General features: G+C 35.5%; 1 protein-coding gene across 3 annotated transcripts; it reads right to left on the reverse strand.

Moving 5' to 3' along the window:
• Positions 1–9,585: 9,585 nt before the first annotated feature.
• LOC128496589 (tachykinin-like peptide) lies at positions 9,586–25,707 on the reverse strand. 3 transcript variants are annotated; one of them, XM_053466281.1, is made up of 7 exons: positions 25,552–25,707; positions 25,081–25,333; positions 18,098–18,197; positions 17,306–17,329; positions 16,741–16,764; positions 14,529–14,582; positions 9,586–10,157 (listed from the first exon to the last, which is right to left on the reverse strand). In XM_053466281.1, the coding sequence occupies exons 2-7, from the start codon at positions 25,189–25,191 to the stop codon at positions 10,111–10,113; spliced, it is 360 nt and encodes a 119-aa protein (XP_053322256.1). In that variant the 5' UTR covers positions 25,192–25,333; positions 25,552–25,707; the 3' UTR covers positions 9,586–10,110. The 3 variants fall into 3 exon arrangements, with proteins under 3 accessions (XP_053322256.1, XP_053322257.1, XP_053322259.1); XM_053466282.1 differs by lacking the exon at positions 16,741–16,764; XM_053466284.1 differs by lacking the exons at positions 14,529–14,582; positions 16,741–16,764 and having other exon boundaries at positions 25,552–25,706.
• Positions 25,708–27,545: the final 1,838 nt, after the last annotated feature.

Consider the following 27,545-nt stretch of genomic DNA (forward strand, 5'->3'; position numbering starts at 1 on the left):
CATATATATTAATAAAAGAAATGTTTCTATCTTCGATTCATTCTTTTTAAAAATGAGGGAAATATTTTTTTCTTGTCCTACAAGTAGGTTACAAATTATTCTTAATTCTCGGCATTTGTATTTTGATCAAGCAGGGAATCAAGAATAGTCACTGCATTTCTATAGGTTTTTAACTACTGATAACTGTTATCCACTCTTAGTTCATTATCAATCAGAGTCAACTTTATTTCTTATATGCCACTTGTAAGAACAATGACTTTTGATAGTTGTATTGAAGCCCCCACAATGTTTAAACAGACAATAATCAAACACTTAAACGCCATGTATGTGATGCAGCAGCTTTTGGGGCAAAATGTGTATATATATATATATATATATATATATATATATATATATATTGCATTCTGCAGTGTCACACTAAATATTATTTATGCAGGGATAAATAAAATTATATTTAAAAATTCTAGTGAAAGCTAAGACAAGTTTGGCACAGATACCAAAGGAACTGGAAGTCTGTTCACAAATGTGTGTGTTCACAAACAGATTAAGGTCAAGGTGATCTAATGCATACGGCAGAAGAAATAACAAATATTACAATCTTTTGTATGCTGGAGATAGATGTTTAAATGGATACTTAGTCATGAACAAATTACTTGACTTTTGGCCTTTTAAAACTGTCATTATCTTGCAGCTTCCAAAAGAAAATAATTATTTGTTTAAGAAGGTAATTACAATGTCCATACCTGACACTTACTCAGTACCCATAATTAATGACCCATTGTGCTAGAACAATATTAATCATCATTGCATTTAGTGGAGGCAATCTGACAAAGTTGGATGAGAAGTCTAAAGAATAGAGAACAACCAGATCATTTTTCAATTGTTTCATCCCCACTTTGTATAAATTGCTTTTATTTCTGCAATTACAATTTGTGTGTTCTCTGCGAGAGGCTTCCTAAGACCCTACAGTGTTAGAGAATAATACTCTGGCTGGTGGGTTGTCACAACAGTGTCATAATTACTAAACTAAACACCTATAGTTTGCACAGTGCCATTTAAACTTACCAACGTTAGTGACATAGTTACATTTTTTCATCTAAGCAAAATAAATTTTTACTTTTAATGAGAGGGTAGTAGATAAGTGGAACAGCCCTCCAGTAAAGTAAACTTGCATGTGATAGGCATATGGCTATCCTGAATTTTAGACAAGACCAAGGATTAATTAAGGTTAGAAAAATGGGCAGACTAAGCGGGCCTAATGGCTGTTATCACCAGTTAAATTCTATGTCTGTAACTATAATACATATAATGTTAATAACATTATACAGTTGTTAGATCTTCATTGTGTCCTTAATAGAGAAAAGGGCTCTTGTTGTCGGTACCAATGATGGTTCTATACATTATAGAATGTATCAATCCATCTGATTATCTACCCACATAATCAGCTATATCAGTGTGGTCTAATGTTTTCATGATATGTTTACCCAGAGCTGAAAAATATTTTTTGGCACGTCATATGGTAATGGAAGGATGACTTTCAATACATTATACCCTTGAGTGCCTGGAGCCTTTTTCTATTTCAATACATTATAGACATGTGCAAATGGGTCAAAAACGATTATTTCGTTTTGTTTTTGGCCCATTTGTTTTCGACACCATTCGGTTTGGACAAAAATGGGGGGGGGGAATTTTAATTCAGGAATGAAATTTGTTGCCCACATTCACTGTTATTAACCCCTTAAGGACAATAGGGGTTTTTACTCGTAGTATATTGTGGGACAATGGCTATTTTAAAATTTTTCGGTGTTGCTGTTTAGCTGTGATTTTCTTCTTTCTCATTTCGTGCTCCCACACATATTATATATTGTTTTTTTCAGGACAAACAGGGCTTTCTTTAGATACCATTAATTTTATCATATCATCTAATTTACTATAAAAAAAATGATAAAATATGGGGATTTTTTGTTAAAAAATTACTTTTTCTCACTTTTTAAACAAAAAACTTTTACTCATCTGCAAAAACGAATGAAAAAACCTGCTAAATAGATTCTACTATTTGTCCTGAGTTTAGAAATACCCAATGTTTTTATGTTTTTTTGCTTTTTTCTGCACGTTATGGGGCAATAAGTACAGGTAGCGTTTTGCTATTTCAAAACCTTTTTTTCCAAATCTGGTAATTCTTCCCCCCATGTGCCATTTCGGGTATCTTTGAAGCCGGCCAATGCAATTTACCCCATCAAGTCATATATTTTTAAAAACTAGACACCCCAAGGTATTTCACATGCTGGTAATTTAACCCTTTCCATGCACTTATTTTACCACCAGCCTTTGTGAAACTTTATGGCAGTACATTTTTTTGTATTTTTTTCACACACGTTGTACTTCAGGTATAAATGTATCGCTCCTGGTATATGTCCCTGTCAAACAACACCCCAATATGTGTTCAGTAACATCTCCTGAGCGCAGTGATACCCCACATGCATGGGTTTGTTGGGTTATTTGGGAGGTAAAAGGCCGCCTTTGTGAGGTGTGTATTTTTTGGCCATTTAGACATCTGATCCTACTGCCCCCATGTCCCATATTTGGGACACCTTTGAACCCGGCCAATTCAATTTATCCCATCCACTCATCCATTTTTTAATACGAGACACCCTATGGGCATTTGTAATGCCAATATTTTAACTCTTTCCATGCTGGAATTTTTGTAAAGATAAAGAATTTTAGGACTTGCTTATTAATTTTTTTTTTTTTTGGTGACAGTGGGGATTTTTATATGTTACCATATTATTTTTATTTTTTTTAAACATTTTTTTAATTTTTTTTTTTAATTTTTTTTTTTTTAATTTTTTTTACTAATCACTCATTAGTGAGCTGGGCTCCATTGACCTTGCATGGTTGGATGCAGTACCTGCATTCAACCTGCAGGAGGAGCTCGAGAGTTCCCAAGAGGGTCTGGATAGACCCTCTATGAACTCATTTCTATTGTTGATGCCATCCTGTGAATGACGGCAACGTCATTTACAGGATGGCACTTGTGGTTGCTCTTCGGAGCAATCACAAGGCGATCGGGGTAGGGGGGTAGTGTTGCTGACATGCCTCGATATCGAGGCATGTCAGTAACACCATTTATGCTTAGGAAGCGATTCAGATCGCTTCCTAAGCTGTTTTAGCCGGGCGCCGCCGCGATCTTTGATGATCGGTGCGGCGGCGGCCATTTTTCTTCCGGGGAGGGCTGCCGAGGGCAGCCCTCCCCGGATCCACGGTCAGCCTCACTTGTGAGGCTTCCGTGGATGCTGCAAAGCCGCCGATCGCGGCGAAAACGCCGCGATCGCGGCGATGCAGCTATTTAACGGCAGCCCGTACATGTACGGGCATTGTCGTTAACCCGTTGCACGGCAACCCCGTACATGTACGGGGATTGTCGTTAAGGGGTTAACCTTCACACTCTCATTCACTCACTCTCTCACACTCTCTAAATGTTTTCCCAACTTCTCTGCTGACTACTTCAGTTTTTACTTCCACTTCTGCTTCTGAATGTTCTTGCTAAGGCAAAAAAAAACAGTTTATTAGAGATTCCTCTACATTCTTTCATGTCACAATTTGTTCATATTATGTTTTGGATTCACATTATGTTCCACCTAATCCAAAGCCTGGCTACTGCACATGTGCAAACCATGGTTCACTGTAAAATAGGCATTGCACACGTGTAGCTAATGATATGTGATATTGGACAGGACTATTGGCAAGGGACACATATTTTCTGGTGTAGACTGCCCCCTTTCATATCAGGACAATTGACGAAAACTTAAGGTATAAGAACAACATTACATATACCACACAACACAGAGGTGGAAAAGGTAGGCACCTAACTGACCTCACTTCTTGATGCTCGTCATCTGGGGACTACAGTCTTCTCGCCAGTACGTTACAAGTTCCTGCCCTTCCTGTGACTGGACACACAAGCCCATGTAACATGGAGGGAAAGGAAAGGGAGAGCAAGGAAGCGAGGGAAGAATGAGTAAATATCCAATCAAAGCATACTCTATGCCTTGAACCCTTCCGATCTACGTGCTGGGAAAGAGGAAATGGCTCTGCTCTAGATTAATCAACTAATACACCTGCTGTAGAGCTGGCCCCTCACTGATAGTGTCTGACCATCCCTTAAATTGATCCAAGACTAACAGGCTTCGCAGGTTATTACAACAGTGGAACACAATTGCTACATGTGCTCCTTGGTTAATCCGGCGCTGGTCTGGAAAGACATCTACAAGATGTCCTGGTCCACTAGTCACTGTCTATGAGTGAATAACCTCATCATAAAACATGTAATACGACATAATTTTATGAAACAAGACTCATGGTATAATACCAGAAAAGATGTGCGTTTTGGGATATAGATATCAAACAAAAAAATCTTTAAGTTCTATAAGATTTGGTCCTTTCAATGCTAGGTTTGTATGACAACCTTTACAAATCATTCATTAAGTATTTAACCCCCGAGAAACGACAAATAAAAAGGAAAATCGTGTCCGCTTTTAATGAAGGGGAAAAATGTTGCCGACATAAACTCATCCATGTGAGAAAAATATTCCCTGGCTACATCAGCCAGATAAGCAGAAAAAGAAATTATCTTTTACAGGAAAACTTGCTTAATATAAAAAAAGAACAATCAGAATCATTAAGTCTTTGGACTGGAATTTTTTAATGAGAATCAGTGAATTAGGAAAGAGTAGATTTAATTTATTAGAGCAATTTTAGCAAAACACTTTAAAAATTGTCCCAATGCCAATTATACTACTAATTATATCTACTGACCAAGTTCACACAATCCTTTTTAATCAATGGGACCCTTTCGTTAAGATATAAGCATGTTCCTCTTGTCTCAAAAGAGTGGTCCAATCAACAGGAATATTACATTAGCTGCTACGATGAGAAGACCAAATCTTACACGGCAGACTCATATCGCGTAATAACTGTAACCGTGTGTTTTACATCCGCAACTTGGTTATCTGCATATAATTTACATTGCCTTTCCAGTTATATTGCCATTTATCACCGTTACCATGATATCATCCATTGCTACCAACCACTGTATTTATATTTCAGAGAGTCATTGGTTATAGAAAATAGCTGTGGATTTGACTGCAACCTACAAAAACTGAATTTAGTTAAATTAATATTCTCATAAATTGTTTCATTTGTTCTTTTTCTACTCTTCTTGTTATTTATTTACCAAAACCCCAAATTCTTTGGATCATGGGGTGACCTTTGAAGATAGACTTGTCTACCTCATTTGTGTTCTCCTCAAATGGTAGCTTCAGCCCTATTTAACTCTCTTACTTTATTATACATTTTAAGATCATATATTGTATGTGTTATCAAGCAACTTCCTAAATGAAAGGAAGGACAAGTTTAAGTTGAGGAGCACAGCTCCGTAGTACACACAAAAGAACCCACGCCACCAAGAATTAAACTCTTTTTTTACCGCACAAGTTGATTTATCTTCATGGGCAAAAGAAACAATATTTTTCCTAGGGTGCATTGATTATTGTGAAATAAACAAAGCCACAAGGAATAATCATTATCCTTTCCTCTTGATTTGGAAAATGATTGCCTCGGGAGGGACACAAGTGTTTACCATTCTGAATCGATACCAGGATTACAATGATAAGTATGTTAAATAAGTAGAAAGCACACACCAACACCATGTCCTATAGTCTATGTAGCGCCAGTGTCATTTTTTAAATGCTACGACATTGTGTGGCATACTTTATTATTTGCAAACAACATTGAGGAACTCCACTAACTACATCCTCAATATATACCCAAATTTAGAGCAATGAACAGCTGATTTCTGTTATTTATTTCTTAAAAAAATATATATCACATTCATGATTACAAAAAAATAGGAAAGGAATACATTAATGAATAGGTACAAAAATTCAAATCCATTCAAGATTTTTAATCCCGCTTCCGCCCGCTCCCTCTGATTTTTTGGCCAATCCCGCCCGCTCCCGCAATGTGGGTGTTCCACTCCCGCCCGCTCCCGCCACATTTGTGGCCAATCCTACCCGCTCCCGCCACATTTGTGGCCAATCAAGCCCACCTCCTTACTTGAACGGCAGATTGCTCGCGCAGTCCCACAAGGCTGCCCTCGAGTTGCTCCCTCACAGCGTCTCTTCTCTCAGGAACCAGGAACAAGGCGGAGTCATGGGAAGTGATGTCACATTACGTGACTCCATTTTGTTCTTGGGCGGAGCAAGAGAGGAGACACTGTAAGGGAGCAGCGAGAAGGCAGCCTTGCGGGACTGCGCGGGATTACCGGGACCCGCAGGTACAGTGCCTGACCGCCCGCTGCCGCCCGCAACCCCAGCAAGACCGCCCGCGCCTGCAAGTTTTTGGCGGAACCCGCCTCCCAATGCAGTCCTCCAATACCCACCTTTAGCACTTAGAGTACAGTGCATTCCTGCAATCTACAGAAAAGAATGAACAAGTTTGGAGTGAATTTTATAGTATTGTTATGCACGGTATAGTTATTGTTATTGCACAGGGATGTTTGAAACGCAATTGAAACAAGTTAATAAAGACTGAGGCTGGGAGATGAAATTCTACAATAGGGCAATTAATGTGAGGTCAAGTTAGAGCTACAAAGATCAAAGAATCTAAAAGCGTTCCTAGGGAACATAGTAAATGCACAAATTGGTCTGCTTACACACATCGCAAGACCGCATCGGAAGCAGGTGGCGTTCCCTCCTCCTCTACTGAATTAACCAAGATACCCATGACAGGCGTATAGTCGCTATATGGGCTTGGTGACAGAAGAACCCCCCGATTCCCAATAAAACACAAACACCTTTATAGCTGGGAAAATATACGTGAACAGCTTTAATATAAGGAAAGATTACAAAGTCATATGCCATAATAACATCTCCTGTCGTAGTACATAACAATGACCTCCCAACAATATTTAACATCATCACAATACTTAAAAAAGTGCCGATCACTTGCCTGAATAACCTAAGATAGCCATTCCATCCCCCAATTTACCTTTCGGGTCCCCGCTGCTGTGACAATATGGAGAACAACCAAAAAATAAAACCAACCACTCAATTAAAGGGAGGGGAGTGACAGCAACAGGCCTGGGAATCCTATTAATGGTGTCTCAGTCCTGCATGAGGTCATGTACCCTAATGGTTTATGTTTGTATGTCCATCCTCAGCAGTGTGTATATATGACAAATATCTGATCAGTTACTTCAATAAATGTACCTGATCTGGCCTCTGTTTCTACCTTACAAGTCATATTATTAACAAGGCAAATAACGAGGATGGGATGCATGCAAAGTTGATTTTCACCTAAACCATAAAATCAAAGGCATCTATATGTCTTTTCCTACAACTATAAGACAGAGGGAGGAGGGAAATGCAGAAGCTATGCCAAGACGTCCTTTACATTTTCAAAGTGAAAATTATTATATGTGACCATTTTTACTGTTATTCAGTAACAGTAAAGGAAATTGTTAAGGAAACAGAATTAGACCCTTTGTTAATCAAAGTATTACAATATAGACTTGAAGGTATGCCAAAGTTGGGGGATGAGTTATTTTTGGTCACTGCAAGAGATTGGAATCTGGAATTCTTGTTTGTGAGGGGAGACACGGTAACCAAACCAAGACAAAAATAGAGGTGGTACGTATGGGACATTCTGGCATTGGCAGAATGAAGTTGAGAGGACATATATAATTGTGGACACTGAAATGTACGTGAAATCCGATAATGGCTGCATAAGGGGATGCAATACCAAATATGATGCACAAGGTTGTAGGTCAATCACCTCTGCTTTATTTGTGAATGAGGCCCTACTATAAGAAAGTAAAGTCCAAGTTAAACAAATAATGTTCCCTGCTTGAGAAGCATGCAGCATATTTTTTTCCTAACCCTTTTTCAAATTGAGCTTTATGGGATTTTGATGACCACACTTGTAATTAGATACCCGTTTGCTCAGGGTAGAAGTTAACCTTACCCTTACTGGTTTGTGCAGCAAGTGAAATACAGCCAGGAAAACCATAGAAGCTGCCAAGGTCATAATTCTCCCTGTCACAGGCTGCAATCATACATCCAACCAATCCAACCCTATGATCGAGTACAACCATGGAAATGGCCAAGAGTACTGTGGTACAAGATTCATTTATAAGGGCCCAATAAACAATGTAATGTATATTTTAGTGATAAATGCACATTCAACATGATATGATGTTATTTCATTACATTCTTGTACCTTTTTAAGAACTATTAAGGATCTGAGTAAACATCAGCCATGTTTTCCAGATAAAGTGCTGCCTTGCAGTATGGGGGATGTATAACTGATTAACTGGCTCCCTCCCATGAGTCTATACATCCCACATACTGCAGCACTTTACCTGTGCTGGTCATAATATGTAAAATGTATACATGTCTTGGAAAACATGCCCAATGTGGTCAACCTAGCATTAAGTGATGGTTAGTGATCATGGACCACGATTCACATCTTTAGAATTAAAAGAATGTATGGCGTCTCTGAATATTACTCACAAAAGAACACCACCTTATTATTTAACATTATGGAAAGATTTTTAGAAACATTAAAGAGTTGTAGAATATTAAATGAAAACTATATTATAATTCTGTCTGCTCACATGTTACCGGTGTGAGTCCTGCTAAGTTAATGTTTGGGCGAACAATCAAAAGATTAATTGATTTGGTAAGAGAGAGAAAACCAAAAGAGACAAAGGTGTATGAAACTGGAAAAACAAGAAACTATCAAATCTATGCAAAGTCTAGGCTGGAATATAAAACAAAGGAAGAAACTGGTTGCTTGTGATGTTGTTAAAGATCTTGGGAAATAGGAACTATCTACTCAAGTCAACTAATGGTGAAGGCGAATTGAACCAGCTACAAAACAAACTACTACTCGGACACTGAACATCATAAGGACCAAGATGCTGTGTGGTTTGATTCATCGCCAAGTAATGAAGGGGTAAGGAGTGGAGCAAAGGCAGGGATCGTTGAACAACACAACTCATCTCTAAATAAACCTATGAGGAACAAAAGGCCACCCATATGGATGAATGATGGTTGTTGTACAGGGCTAATTTCAGTTTCTTCTAATGACAGACTGTTATCGGTGTTTTGGAAAAAAGACAAAGGGGAATGCTATAGTTTGTGTTTCTGGCGTTCTTACACTTGGGCATACTATACACTCGATTCACACTTTATTCATATCACTATTTCTATTATTTGTGATCTCTTTTTCTTATTATTGTTTGTGCTTTAATGATTCTAACAGTCCTGCATTATACTTGCCATGTAGTCTACCTTCAGAAGTGTGCAGCACTCAGGCTTATTGTCAGTTACTTCAATAAAAGTGAGTTGTACCTCATCTCGGCCCTGGTTCTACCTTACAAGTTTATTACATTACATATTAAGTGATATTAGTTATTTAGACTGCATGTGTCTCGTAACATTGAGAAAATCTAGCCAGTCCCGTTTGAAAGGATATATAATCGCTTTTTCACCTTAAAATGAACACACCACGTACACAGAGAAATGTTGCAAAATCTTAGGTTTTTTTTTTTATTCAAAGTGCCACTATCAGAAAAAAAAATGTAGACTGTGAAATGAAGACTTTGGATTCACATATGAAAAAAAAAAACATGCTGCAATGATACGAATTTATTTTTGAAGACAACGTTACAAGATTTTTTTTCTAACAAGGAAACATAACTCACTGAACCGGACATTGGCTGTTCACTGCTGTAGATATGGAAATGGTACAATACATTATAATTTCATAATGGGCAAAAGGAGCCTTTTCAGCATCGTCACAGAAGCGCCTAGCTGAATTTGCACCTTGAAGTAGATCTTCAAGAATCAAAACTGGAGGATCACAGCACATTTAGATAATAGGTATCATTGCTACACTATTAAAAAATAATAAATTTATTGAATATACAAGCTAAACAATCAATCTTAAAATAAATAAGTATTCCTTTTACACTGGGTACCGTATATTACACTTTGTTTTTTTTGTGTCAATGACTGAAGTTAACAAACAGCATAAGGGGATTTCTCTTTAGCGTCTTCTTTCATAATTCTGTAATGTGTTCCTTTCTGATGATCCTATAAAAATAAGTTTTACATTTTCAATAAATGGAAATACAGAATTGACAAATTTACAAACTCAAAAAATACAGGAATGTGTCATCAGACATGTATCAGAGATAGATAGATGATAGATAGATAGATAGATAGATAGATAGATAGATAGATGATAGATAGATAGATAGATAGATAGATAGATAGATAGATAATATACAGACAGTACCAATACATTGTATTGTAATTATTGATAATGTATAGCAGTAGTACTCAACTGAGGTCTGCAGTGCAAACCACTAGTGGTCACAGGGCACTAAAAACAGTCCTCTATAAGACAAAATTGTGTTTGACTTGTATAAAAAATATATATGTATAATATAGAAAGTGGGCAAGAAAAGTTTGCCATCACTCCTGTGTTCCAATGGCACATTGTGTTCGCTAACCTAAGTTTAAGTTTAAAAGGCTAATTGATCATTAAAAAGCCAATCTGAAATGTCTGATTTTATAGGTTCTAGTTCTATCTATAGAATAAAGATAATATGCTATATCACGTGTACATGAATTAAATATGAATGGTGAAAAAAAGTGAAAAAAAGTGAAAAATAATAATATACTTCCCAAATGACCGCAGCAGCCATTATATGTACCTGCGCCCAACCATCTGTATATCTGCTAGTTCTATCTATTTCTAAATTCATATATCAAGAAAATCAATTACATTGTCTCTAATATTTTGTTTTTTGTTTATAGTAGAAGCAGAACTTTATGGGAAACAAAAATTCTCACATTTCACATTTTACATGTATGTACAGTATATCCAATAAGTACATTTTAGGTTTTTTTGTTTAAGCACTGTGTGTTAATAATTTCAAATTTTTATATGACCTTGATTGATAAAAGAACAAAATGAGTTTGGGGATTTGGTGGGTAAAAAGACTTTATGAGAATTTTTGTTATGGTAAAATATGGTTTCATATGCATTCTTTCAATGTATTTACAGTTTAATTAAAAATAAAGCAGGAAAAAAAGAACTGCCCTCCCCCCCAAAAGGGAGGGGAACCAAGCCAAGAGCACTTAGCTCCAAATCACGAATGAATGAAGGATTTAACAAAAAAGCTGAAAAGCAGCTGGATACAATAGGTACTAATAATCTTAATCATTACTCCCCACACTAACAAAACATTTTCCCAGTGTGCAATAGCAAATTCAAATAGACCCAATTAAAACAATAAATCAAAGCATGGGGATGTTTGTAATGAAAAACAAATCAGTAGAACAGCAACAATGAAGGGGAGAATGATTAGAACAATTAAAACATACAAAGTATAGACATGCATGTGTCTGGTGAACTATTAAAGGGAAAGCATTATGAATGACCAATGCACATTCATCATAATGAAAATGCTATACAGTGAAAGGCAGGAGCATGGCCTGGGAAAAGGATTAAATGGTTACATACTTAATTCAATAGTTTTTCCTCAATTATAAAATCAAAAGAGGAAAACACCTTAATATGGGAGACCATCCCACTATGGATATATATAACGAAATACAAAAAACTAACATATCAGTAAAAAGGCTGCCCTATACATTGAGCTTGGGAGCAGTCATAATGTGTCCCTTATCCAATATGTATTCAAAACTAGATGATTTTTTGATTAGTTTTTAAACATTTTTTACATTTTGTGTTTGGTGCCACTCGTCATCCCATGCTGTTCCCTATGAAGGATACCAGTTGTTTAAAGCAAAATTAACTCAATCTCTATACTTGCACATCTGGGTCTACAAATGGGTCTACAGGGTCTATACCTAGGGCAGCTATATGGAGCATAGGCTCCAGAGTAGCTCCAGGCCCAGGGGAAGGTGGGTGTGCTTTGTTAATCATAGCCTCCATGAGAAATTATAAATAACTTTTCTTTATAAAAATGGGAAGATCCTGAAGTGGTAGGGTTGACATGGAAGCACCTTGGAGGATTAACATGATGGTTGTGACAAGAAGAGGGCCTGAACTCCCTTTTCCAGCTCGTCACTCCCAGCTTCCATTTATGTCGCCCACCCAGCCAGCACTAACTATATTGTTTTTCAATAGATATATGATTATTCAACTAGGAATCCAGACATTGATCTTGTTATATAACTGACTTTATATCCCCCTAGGCCTTTAGGTCCAAAGGACATAAGTGCAGTGAATTGAAAACGTCCAACTAATAGACCTAATTATGCATTCTGGGGGCCAAATTATTTTGCATATCGTTATATTAACTTCAACAGAAACAACGGCTACATAAATACAATTGAATACTTAATTCATTAACATATGGCTTGATCCTGTATACATTTCTGTTGATTTACACAATTGCTCAAATATGTGACTTAATAACAAGGTTTGCCAAGAAATAAAAGTGGCTCAGTTGCCTTTAAAAGGAAACTTGCCAATTTAGCATTTAGAATTATCAGCCTGGCTTAAGGCGGTTTCTGTAATAATTACCCTCATTTTTCAGAATCTTGAACTTTTCTCTGCATTTTACCGGAAGCAGTATCACAGAAAAAAATTACATTTTATTTCATATGTGACACAAAAGCAGCAATAGTATGGTATGGAATAATAAAAAAAAAACTTGCTACACAAAGCAACCCTAATTAACACTCGAAGGCACCGCTTATTTAAATTTATTTGTAATACAATCACCAGAAATAAAGTGATTGCAATGAAAATATACATTTAGGCGTTTTTTTCATTATAAACATAGTGTGCTGCGCTGCCAGTATACTTTTGTTAGTTTCCAGGAAGTGACATCATGGATAGAGCTTGCTTCCTGCGCGTATCAAGTTTAAACATTGGCTATTATATTACCTAATATTAGGAAGCTGATGTGCAAAGACTTGGTTTACTTATTTGAAGGTCAGTGAAGTGAGTGAAAAGACTACATTGTATGCAAAAAAATAGTCATGGAAAAGCATACAACAACAGTAAAAGACAAATATTATTCTACATGACAACTTTTAATTGGCTTCTGGGGTCCATGAAATTCTTTAAAATGCATTTTCAAAAATGATACAGTTTTTCTGGACTGGGAAAATCCCAAAAGACAGATATCTATGCCATTTTTTTCTGCCAACACTGCACTTCTTCTGCTATCTTACATTGATCGTTCGTGATAAATGCCTTCCTCAAAGAATAATTCGACACCTACATTTTATCTAGATTTGTAATGTTCACCTTTCCTTATCCATTTTCTAATGATGAGAATGTATCAGAGAGTTTTACACATCCCTAGGAATTGAGTTAATAGGAAATATTTATAGAAATGTTTTTAAGTACGTCATCACACGTGGGGCAGATTAACAGATTATTTAACTTTTACTTATTTTTTTCAATTTCTTTCCCATTGCAGTCTATGGCAGGGTTACTATTCAATGATAGATGTATCTCTGCACTGATTCCAGTCCACTGGGGAAAAAAACACTAAATGTGTAGCTATAAATAATGGAAATTATTTTGTGTCTGAGTACCCACTTAAAACCCCAAATGTAGACTGCTTGGGGTATGTATTGTAATTTATTTTGAACTCTGCCTAGCTCTTGTCATAAATCTGCCTTTGTATCCTTCTTTGTGAATGTTTAATCACATAAATACAATATGGCTACTTTTCAGAAGATCTTTTATTTTCTTTCTTCAGTTATGGCTAATGACGTAACAGTGCCTGCGTTCGTGTCATGTGACAATTAAGCATTCCTGGGACAATTATGAATAAGGCAACATTTTACATGCTTAAAGAATAGTATGCGGGTGTGAGCCTAGGGACTAGCATCCCTAAAAGGTCCTTCCTATAGAAAAAAACGTTCTACAAGTCCCATTAAAATCAAGTACAATAATGGTTATACCTCATGCACTTGAATGTTGGTGATTAATATATAATTCTTCTTGTAAATGGACTTCGTTAATAGTCTATACTATACTATACTATACTTTAATAGTCAACATATTTAATTGTTGCTCAACAACTCTGAGCTGTTTCATTGAACAACCAACATTTTAACCATGTCTTATTTACCAACCCATCATCAATGTCCTGCAGCAATCAATGTGCCTTCATAGATATTACAAAAGTACAAGAAAAAAGAAAGAAAATACGTCTCCGGGGGGAATTAATTAGAGAATATTGCCAATTAAACTATATAGAAGGGAAGAATAATGTTTAAACATATACAGAAACAAACAGCTCAAACATTGCATCACATAGAACTAAAGTGAATGGGGTGGAAAAAACCTATTACAATCATTATTGAATAATTAATGGATGTGTATAATTCATGATCTTTCCAAAATCATTACTGTATTGAACATTATATGCGTGATTCCTATCAGTCATAGACAAAAGGGATACATACCAGAGTATAAAGATCTTTTGCCCATAAGTCCAAAAAAGGAATCTGATTTATACCCTGAAAAAATATACATTTGATGGATGGAGTTCTTAGACATTAATTGATTCAAATATCACCAGAACAGATTATTTATGTCTGATTTTATTGATTAGCTTTCAATCCTAGTAAATTGATAAGTAAATAAAACCGAAAACAGCTTTATTGTGAAGCCTGAGGCATACATAATGTGTAACTTTGTCAGTTGGAGTTATGCGAGCTTCTACCTGAGACCATCTGAGATAGAAAAACTCTTTCTGCACTCGAATATCTAATGTCAACATGTATCGGCATACGGGAATTATCCGACTTACTGCTACGTATGGAAGCGTGGGCTTGTATGTCTAAACTGCATGCAGTGCCAGCGTTATGATATAAGCAAAACACCTACTTAGAGGCTTTTTCCTATGTTAGTAAGCAAGTGTATGTATGATGGAGGTGCTGCAAATGTAGCCGGTAGAAAATCTAGGGTCGGCCCTTATTGCTCAGATAGACGTATCATTGCCTGTCGCCTAGGCATGGGCACTTTTTACTACTCATAAAGAAAGAATATAACTAAAGCACTCATACAAGTATTGTTAAAGAATGCTCCATAGCAGAAACAATAAAACAATAGAAAGGGATTTATATGTATATATACAGTATCTTATAAACCAATTATAACAGGTTACTGGGCCCGGATAACAAGCCACCCAGCAACTCTGTAACCCCTGTGCCCTGTTCTGGGCTGCTCTGCTGGAGTAAAGGAGGGGGGTCATCAGATAAGTAATCAGGGGACGCGAGATCTGCCCTATATCAACCCTGTATAAGGATGAGAATAAATGCAGATTTGTGTGACCTGTATAACAACCTGTATCCTAGAAGCAATATCAAGTAATATACACATTAAGAAGCTATTAAGTGCCAACCAGAAGTTCATTAAAAGGCAGCACATTGCAATGAATTTTGATGCACATATCCATTATTGGAACAAACCTGTGAAAAAAACATCTTACTTGAATGGAAACTATCATTTACATGTTTATGAATTCCATTTATTATTAAATATTGCCTTAAGTGGCGATGTTTTCTGCTTCATATATGTTTTAGTCTTTTTATCAAGACTGCTATAATATTCGTGTTATAAAATAGCTGTTCCAGATCAGAGGTTCTCAGCAATGGTTTTAAAATAACCTCAGGAATTTTGTTTTGTGTAATGAATGCAAAAGCAAAAGGCAGATGTTAATGTTTTATGTGGTTCATTGAATTTACAAATATAAAAGAGACTTCTGAGCTCTCGAAAGCTTATGTTAGTCTACATATTTTTATTTGTTAACCCCGTAACAGGTATCACCAGTTTTTTCACCATCTTCTCTTGGACCAATATGGCAGTATGCATTTTTTACATTTACTTTGTATGAAATATTTGAACATTGTCTATGACTAAGTGCACGCCATATTGACTCCCATTAAAGGTACCCTGGGATTTGTTATTAAAGCTTCCTAACAATGCAATGTCCGTCTCCTTCCTCTCTGAATGCTGAGCCACATGGAGCGGTTGACTCCAACAGACCTCCATGCCACATCTCTACACAGAAGTGGACATTTATCGCAATTTTTACAGTAACCGCTGAGCGTTCCGTTGAAGTTGCAATCTGTTCTTCTAATTGATCGAAGCTGTACATTTAGCCTATCAGGGTTCTGGTAGACCTCCTGTCTTTCAACCCTGCCTTGACTCACTTCACACTTTACCTCCTACATTGGTGTCCAGAGCATGGTAGGTAGCAAAGTACACAGAGGTTCAAAATGGGGCTCTTGTCTAACCCTAGGGTCCATGTAGATGCCATTTTACACCCTGTTCAAAAACTCACTTGTGTATGAGTATGGCCATCAAGTTATACATATGCAAAAACAGCCGATGGCAAAAATAAGCATCCATAACCATTTTTTTTGCCTTGCAGAAAATATACTAGCCCTATATGGCACCAACACACCATCAAAGTCAGATGGTGCTGTGTGACATTTAAGCAACTTGATTAAGTTGTTGCAGTTATAAGTGATATTAATAATTTATTAATCTTGTCTGATCTGCTTTTAAAGTATCTAACGTCCAGAATTATATTGCATTTTCCCTGCACTTAAAAAGTATCACAGCTGACCACTTCTGCTTTGTTATTAATGTATATATTCTCCAACTTACGTTTGCGAGATATTTGACCAAATCCTAGAAAAAGAAAGGAAAAATAAACTACCTATTAAAGATTACTTTCTACGTAAAATGCATGCTGATTCTATTGATTGGTAATGGACATTAGAAAACAAATCAAGTGTTGCTAAAAGTTTCCTTATTTATACGCCTATTTAATTTCATCAGGTATCTGTACCCCCAAGGATTTCATCTCAGATCAGTGCAACAAAGCAGTCCAATCACAGGTACATTTATCAGCAAAAGGAAGTAGGAGATGATGTCCTACTTCCTTTTGCTGATAAATTTACCTGTGATTGGACCAAATAAACACGCTCAACATAAAACGCTTGGTTTCATGGAAAAGAATCATGGAAAAGAATCATAAATGAGTTCATGGAAAAGAATCATAAATGAGTATGATCAGGAAAGGTAGATTAGTTTTTTCATTCTTGAGAAGGAAAAAATATTAACACCCAAACCTCTTAAAATTTGGAATACACAATGTTCTGCAATCCTTTAGATTAATCATTGAAATGTCCCATTATGATAGACATGCCAAAATAAGGGGTACACTTACTTTTACGGGATATTTGACCAAATCCTGGAAGAGAAAAAAAAATATTTTAATCTCCTTTAACTGCATCAATAACATATTGAACTGTTGTGTTTGCATGAATGAAAGCAGATTATGGATCACCTATAACACAGATACTAGTGCTCAATAAACAAAATGCCTAAATGAAAATGATTACAAGCAATGATAAAAACAACTGTAGTGCATAATTTCTCAAAAAACATTATTTAAATAGAAACATTCCCAATATGGCCGAAAAAGTTAAAAAAAAACAAAAAAACAATGAACATATTTAACTTTGGAGAAAAGATGGGAATGATGATTTTGCTTATGCTAACAGTGGTTATTATAACTTTATAGAAAAGTGTGTCTATTGTGAATATACTTACACGTGGTTCTGTGGTTGATTCAAAGAGGAATACAACCAATATCTTGGAGCATTGAATGATTTTTTACATTCATATTTAAGTTGGTTGTTTTTCCTATATCTAGGTCAACAGCACAGCAACACACAAAAGGGTTTGAATATAAAGGACTAAGTTACTATAGGGTAACAGTGGCTTTTAAAGTTACCAGAAATTCACATTCTTTGCCACATAGTGGTGGAGAATGTAATGATGCAACAAGCACAATGTAACCGGATAAGTTACATGAATGTTAATTACAGATAGCACATTATACATATACTGTTGCCGCAAGTTCTGCTTCTACTGCCCTCTTTTCTCAGCCCATTAATTTGACATTGATGAAGAATAACAGAATTAACAGCATACAATTTTTTTTTTACATTCTTACCATTGTTCCGTTTTCCCATTAGACCATAGAACTGATCAGGTCTTGGTTTCCTTGCGATTCTCTGAAGGAGACTTTCAAACACTGGTCCCTGTAGTTCTTCCTAAAATGGTGAAGCGGTACAAATGTGTGAGTTTATTTGCTGTGTTTTTTAATATAAATCATTATTTCAGAAAGTTGGAGCTGCTTTTATGTCTGTCATGACCACATCATAATCATGTCACCGTTATTGCCAACTCTACACTGTTATCATTAAAAAATGTGGTCTTATTCAGATATGATCGCTTCACAAGGGCGTATTCTGGCCTTGGCCTATTAGACCTTTTAGCAGGTCCAGGATGAGGCGTGCCCCTTTACAAGGAGCAGATTGATTGGTCAACGGACCAGTATTTTTAGACCATGGAGCTCTGCGCTTAGCCAGCACAGACATTCATGGCGTTCCTTTCATCTTCTAAGACAGAATGACGTGTTGCAGTGATCTGCACTGAGAGGACACCCAGTGAGGGGAAGATGTAGTGCTGGGGGCTCTGCTCTTGGTCAGGCCTATAAATAAGTCTGGTCTACACTCCCAGTTCTTTCCTCATCTATATATATTCTTGCAAATAAAACAAAGTTTACCTAAGTTCTTTCACTTTCCTGTCAATTCATCATAAACTCACTTACCCCTCCATCTACCTATTTTTATCTTGTAATTTCACAGGACTGTAAAGTCTTGACTCCATTACAAGAAAGTGCATGACATATACCTGAAACTGGGCCTGTACTGTATTCTAAACAGTTAAAAACAGACCAACCATTCTCAATGTAGCTGATGAATTATATTAAGACAGGCAGATTGTGATACTGAAAGAAATATGAACAAATTTGAGCTACCAAGTATCCCGTAAAGCATGCCTTACTTAGGCCGTCCCAATATAAGCCCTCCATTTTGTCAAGAAAGTTTTCTTGTCCTTCATCAGCATCACATTTATCATTTAAATCATCTTAAATTCATTTCTGCCTAAATAACATATTATTTATATTTCGTTCAACATGGTTAATTCCATCACCAACAGAAAATCTCCTCTACATCAATCATTAAATGGCTCCAAAGGCTTCATACCAAAGATATATTATTCCCAATGTGTGAGCCAGAAGTACCAAAAAATGTCATCGCTAAATGATTACGTGATGTAAATAAGGTTGGAAGAACATTTTTTACAGTGCTTTTGAAAAACTTTGAATCAGCAGTAGGGAGAAAATCCACTGTTGCCACCTGTATCTTAAGGAAACATGGCTTCCAACGTTATACAATCTGTATCAATGTAGTCACATAATGTAATAATCATACTATTACATGATTAAAATGACAAACATAAATAAATATACTTTCAATTATTTTAAGACAATGTAAACATTTCTAAAACTGGCTTACATAACCTCCTTAGATCACTAGTTAAGGAAGTGTTTCATGAACACCGCTGAGGTGGTCCTTCATGTTATACGTAGAATTATTGATGAGCAGAAAAAAAACAAAATGGGGTATGGCAGGGATGGATTTGGGCAGCTCATGATTTAAACACGATAGCCACCTACCCCCGCCTAATTTTCCTCTTGGGAAATGTAGCAATTTACTGACTAGAAATGTGCCAAAACAAACAAGGCCACACATCACACATGACTACCTATTGATCTTAGAAGCGCAATTCATGGATTTCTGGACTGTTTAATCAAACTTATAATACCTTCAATGTGTTATTTTAAAGATGTATTGACCTGGTTTAATAGTTCACCTTTTAGTTGCCATTTAAGATATGTAAGTATTTTAAATGAAGCAACCACTATTAACTCCCTTTAGTACTAGAGAAGTTAAAAGAACTACCATTGGCGACTTTACTACTGAGAAGTCTAGAAATCTACCAAAGGCCACACTTGGATTCCTCTAAATTTTTTCATCCTTTTCTAAATCATTTTTTGCTGTTCCGATATATATATATATATATATATATATATATATATATATATATATATATATATAGATATAGCATTTCCAATATTTGACTAGTTTGTGCTGGTTTTGTCAGTATAATGAAATTATACGTTCATTCTATTTCTAGAAATATGTTTGTTAAGATATTATTTGCACTTAAATCATGTTTTTAATACTTTCTACAGATGGGTATACATGTGCAAAATCTATACGGTCCTTTCTAGATTATGTATGATATGATTTAAAGACCCATTAAAGGAAAGGACCCTTTTAGATATCCCATAGGAAGTAGTCAGTAATCAGCGTCCTCTTTAATGTAGTCCATTTGTGAAATACTTCTGAAACCGCCATTACTGTAAACTAGTAATATAATGTGCACAAACTGTCTGTAACTGGGGGAACAAATATACTGCGTCACATTTCTTTTACAGCCTCTGACTATGAAACTATCCTGTACAGTGGAGAAATTTTTGTTCTTTGTCGGGAAGGAATCCCGATGCTCAAAAAAGCACACTTCACTGACTCGGAGTAACATTGATTAAAATTAAATCCAGAAATGAAAAGAGTCCAGAAGGTAATAATTCCTTCATGCATACAAACTAAACACAACAGGTCAAACAAATGGATAGTAATTAATGTAATGCTATTACATGCAAATTAAAGAGACAGGTTTACTACATTGTTATATAAATAAGAATATATATATATATATATATATATATATATTATACATATGTATATATATATATATCTATATACACATATATACACATATATACATACAAACATACATTCTTAAATATATATATATATATACCTACATGCAGGATATAGAAATTGTATATAGAAACAGTTAAAATGTTACAAAATTAAATTGAGTTAAATCTACATACATATTAGGAGCCTTAAGTGACTTAGTGTCGAAATTACCCGTAGCTTGTCAAGTCAATTTATCAATAACCCAGCCTGCTGTATTTGAGCGCTGATAAATAGTTATGTCAATGACAATGTTTGAATTGAAGTACACTTAAGATAATTGGAGAGCTCCCCCCAAGGTGACTTTGTGAGTACAAGGCAGTATTTCACTCTCCAGCAGGAACATTTTCCTTGGAAATAAACCAACGCATTTGAGATGGATGGACATAATTGAACCTTATTGATTATTTAAAGTAGTTAAAATATGTCCAGTGGACATGTGGGCAGTGTTTAGCTTCTGATGCTGAATGTCTCTTGTGCTCAATGTGAAATGTCACTTAACACATAACACCTTCTTCAGAGTGATATGGCTTCATTAACACATGCAAAATTCATCAAGAAAGGAGGCCATTTTTAATTGTTATGTATCTGTAGAGCCTTGCTAAATGCAATATTATAGTGTTATATGTAGTCTGGGTAATTGGAACTTACTTAACCATATTTGCAATAAGGTGATAACGTTAAAAAAAATAATGTATCGAAACGTACAGCTTTCTATAAAGTAATCATGTTGTTGAAATGTTAAAGGTTTTGGTAATACAGATGATTCTCCAAGTGACATATTTAAAACATAATCCTCAAGTTAGGAATACATTTTCTGTACGGCTCCGATGATCATGATGTCTGCTGTATACATATAGACCATTCAGCCCGATCAAATATTCAAAAACGCTGTATTAAAATAAAAATAGTATGCATTATAAACTGGATATATGAACCCAGATGAGTTAGGCCACATATAGAGGAAATATTTTATGTCCAGGTCCATCAATCAGGCAATGAATGGAAATTATGGGTTTTTAAGAAAAAAAAACAGAATACAAAGATGGTAATCATGAAATGAATGCAGGATCCGGTCCATTAGCTACACCCTAGGATTTTTTTTAGTAAATATTTATATATATATACTCCATCATTAGATATCTTTATATCGGACGTTTTAGAATATTGTGCTGGGAATTACATTTCAGAAGCGTGTAAAGCAATTCATACATAAGTCATGCTTACTAGAATATAGCAATTCATACATAAGTCATGCTTATAGAATATAGCACGTAATCTCTTAATAAATGCTGTGTTCCGAATGAGACATAAGGAATAATGTTTTATACAAAATAAAATATCATATTTAGAATAAAAGTTATAATTTTTTAACATTAGATATTAGAAAAACCAAACTTAGAGTGTAAATAGCACTGTTTCTGGGAATTTTAGTACTGAACTAAGACTTTTAATGACACATGAATGAATAGCAAATCCAAATGTACATTAAGTGAAAATTTATGGCTTCTTCTAAAGAAGTCATGGTGAAATATGCTAATATGAGAATAAAATATACCTTATTTTAAAGATTAATATTTGGCTCTATAGTAGGCTGTATCGAAGGCTTGGTCCTCAACCAGATCCTAATACGCAGTCATTTTTAGGCATGATTTATGGGTTGGAATTAAAAAAAGAAAAACGGTGATTTTTCAAACCTCACTTCCATCAATCAAGAAGAAACCTACACGCTACCAATGTATTTCTGATACTTAACTCATATAGCTCTTCTCCTAGTCACGTAAAGTTTCTTTTAAAAGTCAACCAAACCTGTTGAGCATAGTATCAGCCATTGCAATAGCTGAGTAAAAAACACATTGCTTCTTGCTCCAGTACTTGACGCTGACCTACAGATCATATATTATAGACTCGTGGGTCAACCAATATTCAAAAATGAACCATAATGCGGCATCTACTCAGAATCTTGCAAGACCCTTAGATGAATAGCATTTCATTTATGGACACAGCCAGGCTTTTCCAATTCTTTACTAGAATGAACATGTTACTGGCGTAGCAATTTATTCTACAGCCTCTGCCCTGTTCAAATCCCCTCGACAATCGTATGAGCTGTATATCTGTATGGCATGCATTATTATCCTTATAATCCATATTATGCTCCAAAGGTTTGATCTGGAATATGAATTCTAAGTATCAACTGCATTTTACAGGTAATGTTACATTGGGGTACAGTACTGAGTGCTTCCACAAAGTACAACTTACAAACGGGTGATATAAACCTTCCATTGTATAAATCACTAAAAAAAGTAACAGGTTATTTTATAAATGCCTGGGTTATTTTTAATAAATAAGTTATTTCCAATGTTTTAATATTTCGCCTAGTGTTGCTTAAATGATTTTGTGTAATTGTCATACAAAATGTCGGAAGTTAAGGAAAAGCACCGTGGTAGAATTTTATTTTATTCACCGCTTCTGCACAAACGTGTGTGTGGAGCCAGACCACAATATCAATTTAGATTTCTTAAGCCATTTGGGTTGAGGTGAATGTACTCATTACTGAATGGCACACTAATGATAATATATTATCATTTTGGTCCAGCAATGTGCAAATATTTTATATTTTTAAGTATTCTGCATTCTTAAACTATAATACAAATGAAATTACTGCTCAATTAAGTCATGAATGGGTTTATGCCGCAAAGCAGTATGTATGACACCGTCTGATTCTATATTGAACATTATGTACTAATGCATTAAAATAATAATATTATACTATAAGAAAAAATGACTATGGACAATTGTGTCCAAGTGAAAATGGACTCTTTAAAGGTTGATACATTTTATTTGACGAAACATAAAAATATGTAAAGTTACATAAGCTTTGAGAACATCAGAGGTCTGTTCTTCAGATGGCATGAAGAGGAGACCTCTGAGGTCCCAAACGCTTAGGTAACTTCACATGTTTTTCTTTCTTGCCCCAACGAAAGGCACCGATATAATCATAAAAGATTCCGAAAAACTATTAAGATACACTATTGTTTATTAAAAAAATACCTAAATATGAAAAAGAATACTAATTTCTATACCTTCTTGTAATGATTGAAGTTGTGGAGCTTGACGGGGGGGTTGTATTTGCTGGTTTATTACTCCATAAAATCTAATAGTAAAAAAATCTCTCTGTCACTCTAGTATATAGGCTCTCAACTAATAAAACTTTAGTGTGAGATAAGCCGATCGAATGTAAACATATTCATGCAATTTTCACTTATCCTTAATGCTTCATTAATAAATGGATGACTTATCAGCTTAACTGATTAGAGTAATTGCTCACCCTGCAAATGCACTTAACAAATAGAGCAGTTCCTTGTCTGAGTGATCACTTACAGCAAAATTCCTTCTTAAGCTATATTGCTGTCAAAACTGAAAAAACAGTTCCTTATTTCTCTCTAGACTCTATAGATTCTTTGCTATACATTGCTAAAATTATTTAATGGGTATTTTACTTATAGACTTATGTTTTATTATAATAATATTAATATTATCAATTATTGATAGCTCCATCCTATTCCACAGTATTATATATATATCTATCTATATATATATATATATATATATATATATATATATATATATATATATATATATATATATATATACATATACACTAAGAAAATAACTCACGTAGCTGATCCATGATGTATTCATTCATAATTTATACAATGACTAAAGGGTCCTCTTAATTACTGTTTTCATCCAAATGTACTTAGTCTCTCTTTGTATGAGATTACGTAAAAATGTAAAGTGAGAATATAAATATGATATTTTCTTTTGTTAAACAGAACAATACGGGGTGTTTCAAAGTACAATAGCTCTGCATCTGCAGGTTAATACATTTGTACAAAGAAAAATTAAATTCAGTTATTTATGCAAAAAAAAAAAAAGATAATTTAGCTGTTTTAAGATAGCACAACGCACACGGTTAAGATCGATATGACCCTATCCAAAAACCTGGAGGGTAATGATGTTCCATTTTATAGCCGGAAAGAATAATATGTGAGCTTGTGCTGCTTTGTCTGTGCCAGCAACAGCTGTGCCTTTGCTTTTAAAACACAAGCGCATTACAATAGGAGATTTTGCTGTCTTGGAAAAATACAGAATAGAAAAACAAAGAATGCAGAAATCGATATAATAAAAGTTTTTTCCTAGTCTTTTAACATCATCGTCTATGGGCTTCTATGAGAAATATTGTATAAAAAAACCTCACCTGTATTTGGTCACTGTAGGGCCAGTCAATGTCTTCATTAAGTCCTATTTCTGCTGCAAACACTTGCGCCGAAATCAGGAGAATTACAGCAAAAGCTACAAGGATTTTCATGGTACCCGGTCTTCTCAGATATAGCTTCGCACTGCAAATAACCGTGCACTGTTTCTGAGACCAAGTGCCAGAACAGAACTTACAGCTGATGGATCAGAACAGAGATACCTTTCCAGCAGCCCAGATATCATAAAGTCTTTATCTGTGAACGGAACAAAAAAAAAAAAAAGAAAAAAAGGAGAAAAAAGAAGTCAGTCCCTTCCAACAAAACACAATTCAGAAGTTCACGTAGACGACGATAACTGTATAAACAAGTTTAAAAAGGATAGCATCTTTACCTTAAAGCTTTTTCAACAGCGTCCTATATATTTTACTTTTATTGCAAGAAAGAACACAGAATGACATGCACGGCACACTTACTATACTTCAGTGGGAAAGGCAGCTGTTCTCCGACTTGTGCACGTTACGCTCAGCGCCTGTGTATCGCAGTACAGTACCTTTCTGAATACACTCTGGAGAGCTTTCCACTATATATAAGTGGAGATGGGCAGGTCCAGGGCAGCTTCGTGTCCCTAAATCTAATTACTGCACACAGTCTATTTAACATATGAAGCAGGGAAACTATATGACGTAGTTTTCCCAGCAGTGTTCCTTATCAATATTCTATTGGAGTATTCGGAGGTTTCCCCGTTTCTTTTGTGAATCCTACTAGCTTCTTTTTTTTTTTTTTCCTGTGACAGTTCAATATGACATTTCCACTGGAGGCGACACGCTGATGGCCATGACTGGATGTAATTTGCTCGATGTGACGTCATTTGCCAAAGTCTAAGCAGAATAAAAAAAAAACACATCATTTTTTTTTGCCGTTCCTAAACAGATCTGAGTATAAAACGCTTTAAAGCTGCCACTAATGATAAGGCATGATTATGGTGACGAGGGCGATGATATACTTGATACCCAAGAGTCACATCACAAACTGTTCATACTAATAGCATGGCTTAAAAATAATCGTATGATGCTAAATTGCGAAACAATGAAAGTGACTCAACTAGGACCATTATATGTAAATTCTACTAGAAAGAAAGTTACCTACAACATTCACTTCATCCTAGTTGTACTAAGTTAACCCCTTAAGGACAATGGGCAGTCCCTAAACCCATTGAAAACAATGCATTTTGAGCCCGTACATGTACGGGCTTTGTCATTAAGGGGTTAATTTGGATTCCTATTCTATTTTATTTTGTTAAGTTTGTAATATAACTTGTTGGGTTATAAGCCATTAATTAAACATTTTCCTTTTAGGTTCACAACCCATTGTGTTGGCCATTTTCCATTAAGTTTAGCAACTCAGCTTCTTTCAATGTAATTTCGTGAGAGCAGAAACTGAGAATACTGTAAGATATTAAAAGTTGAAAATCATCTCAAGTTAACCTTTTGCCATGACTATTTAGAAGATGGTTTCTACTTTCGTTAGGTCACAAATCAGTTAAAGCAGCTTCAGAAGTGCAGCTACTGCTTTATGGATTTGTAGGAATGTTGATCCACCGCAGTTATTGAACTGCAACAAACATGTTCCGACATTCATCATTTTTGGGATGTCTGCTGCTTTCTAAATGCTATTTGTACGATTTTCTCTATGATGGGTTAGAATGGGGGGAAGCTCTATAATCAAAATGCATCTCGCATGGAAGGAAGCCTGTTCCTCACATGGAGCAAATTGCTTTTTGCCTGTTCCATCACACACTTCAGCTGTCATAGTAACTAAGCACATTGGGATATGACTTATTGTCTACTGCAGAGTGCTTGACTATGATCCCGTCCATGATCTGGCACCAACCAGTTGCATCTGGGTTCATACCTAAACCAAACCGCTAGAGCAGAACGTGTTGGGACCATGTGAGCGCAAGCAATAGAACGTATTGTCAGAAAGCCACCACCAGGAAACAAGGAATCAACTGGACATTCCATAATTTGGCTTGAATGAAAACACCAAGTTTCTTCCAACCTAGGACCTAGGACACAAGCCTTATCATGGACAGTGGTGTTGTTGATAGCACTATTATGAGTTCTGGGCTAAGAGACTGGAGTTAGATTAATACTGTATAATACGCAGTTTTAGCATTATATTTAAATAAAACACTAAATATAATATAGTATTGACATCCAGGATAAATATATGAATACAAAGTGTTTTTTTCTGCATCAAAATCACCTTCTTCAAAAGTGGAGTTTAGACTATACAAGCACTTGCCCTAAGAAAGAAAACAGAACAGCAAAAAGAGAAAAGAAAATAAAAATAAGAAATTAAAGAAAAACAATTCAGACATATACTCTAGTTAGTAAATAGATCCCTATAACTCCACTCCTCTTATAATATTATTAGTTGCACATTAATGATTAACACCACAGTATAT

This window comes from Spea bombifrons, chromosome 5, assembly GCF_027358695.1.
Source record: "Spea bombifrons isolate aSpeBom1 chromosome 5, aSpeBom1.2.pri, whole genome shotgun sequence".
NCBI lineage: Eukaryota > Metazoa > Chordata > Amphibia > Anura > Pelobatidae > Spea > Spea bombifrons.